General features: G+C 70.8%; 1 protein-coding gene across 1 annotated transcript in view; it reads right to left on the bottom strand.

Annotated features, from left to right (window-relative positions):
* LAMB2 (laminin subunit beta 2) overlaps positions 1-2,095 on the bottom strand; it is a 28,168-nt gene extending 26,073 nt beyond the window's left edge. The window contains exons 1-5 of the mRNA XM_026087974.1: positions 2,050-2,095; positions 1,040-1,215; positions 698-821; positions 517-590; positions 1-8 (exon numbers count right to left, since the gene is read on the bottom strand). Coding sequence (XP_025943759.1) covers positions 1-8; positions 517-590; positions 698-821; positions 1,040-1,215; positions 2,050-2,080 — 413 coding nt within the window. The 5' untranslated portion in view covers positions 2,081-2,095. The remainder of the gene's footprint in view (positions 9-516; positions 591-697; positions 822-1,039; positions 1,216-2,049) is intronic.

Here is a 2,095-nt window from a genome sequence, read left to right on the forward strand (position 1 = left end):
CGGAAGGTCTGCGGGACACGAGGCTGCGACGGCGCCCCCGGCCCCGTGGCCACCAGGGCGGCGGGTGCCCTGTGGCTCCCGCGGCTGCGGAGCTCTTTGCCGCGCTGCGCTGCACTGGGGCGCACCGTCGCTGCACCACGCCGTGCAGTGCGGCGTTGCACCTTGCCGTGCTGCCCCGCGCGGCGCTTTGCTGCATCGTGCTGTGCTGCACCATGCCACGCTGCGCTGGGCCGTGCTGCACCGTGGCATGCTGTGCCCTGCTGCAGCGCGCTGTGCCAGGCCACGCTGTGCTGCAGGGCCCTGCTGCAACACTGCAATGCTGCACCACACCACACTGCACCCCGCCACACCACACCGTGCCCTGCCGCACCGTGCCACGCTGCACTGTGCCTTGCTGCACTGTGCCCTGCTGCACCATGCCCAGCTGCACCATGCTGAGCCACACCGTGCCGTGACACTGCCGCGCTGTGCCACGCTGCACCATGCCCCCAACTGGGCCCTCCCGGGCACTGTTACCTTGAACTTCATGATGAGGTGGGTGAAGTGGAACTCGCCCTCCAGGTCCAGGCGGATGCTGACGTGCTCCACGCCTGGGGGTTGAACAGGTCACGGTTGCAGCACCCCCCGTGTCCCCATGGCGCTGTTGGCTGGCAGCCGCCCGTGCCTGCGGGCTGGCCTGCTGCCCGCCCGGCCTCACCATTCTCCGACTGCCACCACGTCCGCTCGCCGTCGGGGCCGCTCAGGTAGATGACGTTCTCGATGCGGTGGCTGTCGCGCAGGGCCGGGTCCCGCGAGTCGCAGGTGAAGCATTTCTCAGAGTCCTGCACCGGGGGACAGCTCAGCGTCAGGGGCTGGCGACAGGACCCTGCACTGGCCCCTGTGCCTGGCCGTGACCGGAGCCGTGCGGCTTCGGGCTGTGCATGCCCAGGGTTGTGCATGCCCAGGGTTGTGCATGCCCGGGGCTGTGCATGCCCGGGGCTGTGCATGTCCGGGACTGTGCGCGCCCGGGGCTGCACGTGCCCGGGGCCGTGCGGCTCACCTGCAGGTGGCTGACGATGCAGTACTCCTGGGGCCCATCCAGCCCGCAGGTGGACGTGGCGCTCAGGCTCTGGGCTCGCCCCACCAGCAGGTTCCCGGTGGCCGGGTAGCAGCTGCCCTGGGCGCAGCCGTGGGACAGGTCGGGCTCCTCCCAGCCAGCCACCGTCGGCACCCCGACTGCTGAGAGCGCAAGGATGGGCCTGGAGGGAGTCTGCGCCGGGGCACCCGCGCCCCCTGCGCCCCCCATCCTGCACCCCTCCACACCCCCATGCACCCTGCACCCCATCCTTTGCCATGCCATGCCATCCCATTCCCACATCTCAACGCCCTGATGCAGCATGAAGCTCCATGACCCAGAAGGGTCCCAGTGGCCCAGCCAGGGCCTTGTGCATGGGCAGGGGAGCGGCAGGGCTGGGGGGGATGACGTGGGAGGAAGGGTGCAGGGCTCCCGGCAGGAGGGTCTGGGCCAGGGGCGCGTGTGTGTGTGCGTGTGCACCCACGAGAGATCTGGGTGCGTGCAGAAAGGGGGTTGCGCTTGCAAAGGACCCGTGTGGAGCATGGCCTGCGTGCCCAGGGGCACGGGTGCTGCTGGCCTGGCTGCACCTGGGTTCCTGGGGGGCTGCATCTGGGTGCACACATGCACGACCGTGTGCGTGTTCACGCATGCTGTGTGTGTGCGCTCCGCGTGTGCATGCTCTGCACGCATGCACGTGTGGGCAGCTGCACGCGCCTGCACTCGTGGGGCTCTGGGGGGGCTGGAGAGCCCCGGTCGGCGGCACGGTGCCGGGGGGAGCTGGGAGCCAGGTCAGGCGCTCGCTAATCCCGCCAGGCTCAGTGCAGCCCGGCTTCCTCACGGGGATTTGCAGCCGAGCACCAGGCCCTTGCTGCCACCCCTGCGACGGGGCCACCCCCGCCCACGGCTCTCCCTGCACCCCGGGGCGCCGCAGGCACGCGGCCACGCCAGGAGCCCGGCCCCAGGAGGCCAGCGCACGCCGCCGCCGGAGCACTTACCCAGGAGGAGAGTGAGCACCAGGAAGTCCATGGGCTGCCGTGGCCG

The sequence above is a fragment of the Apteryx rowi genome, unplaced genomic scaffold, assembly GCF_003343035.1.
Source record: "Apteryx rowi isolate R43461 unplaced genomic scaffold, aptRow1 scaffold_75, whole genome shotgun sequence".
Classification (NCBI taxonomy): domain Eukaryota; kingdom Metazoa; phylum Chordata; class Aves; order Apterygiformes; family Apterygidae; genus Apteryx; species Apteryx rowi.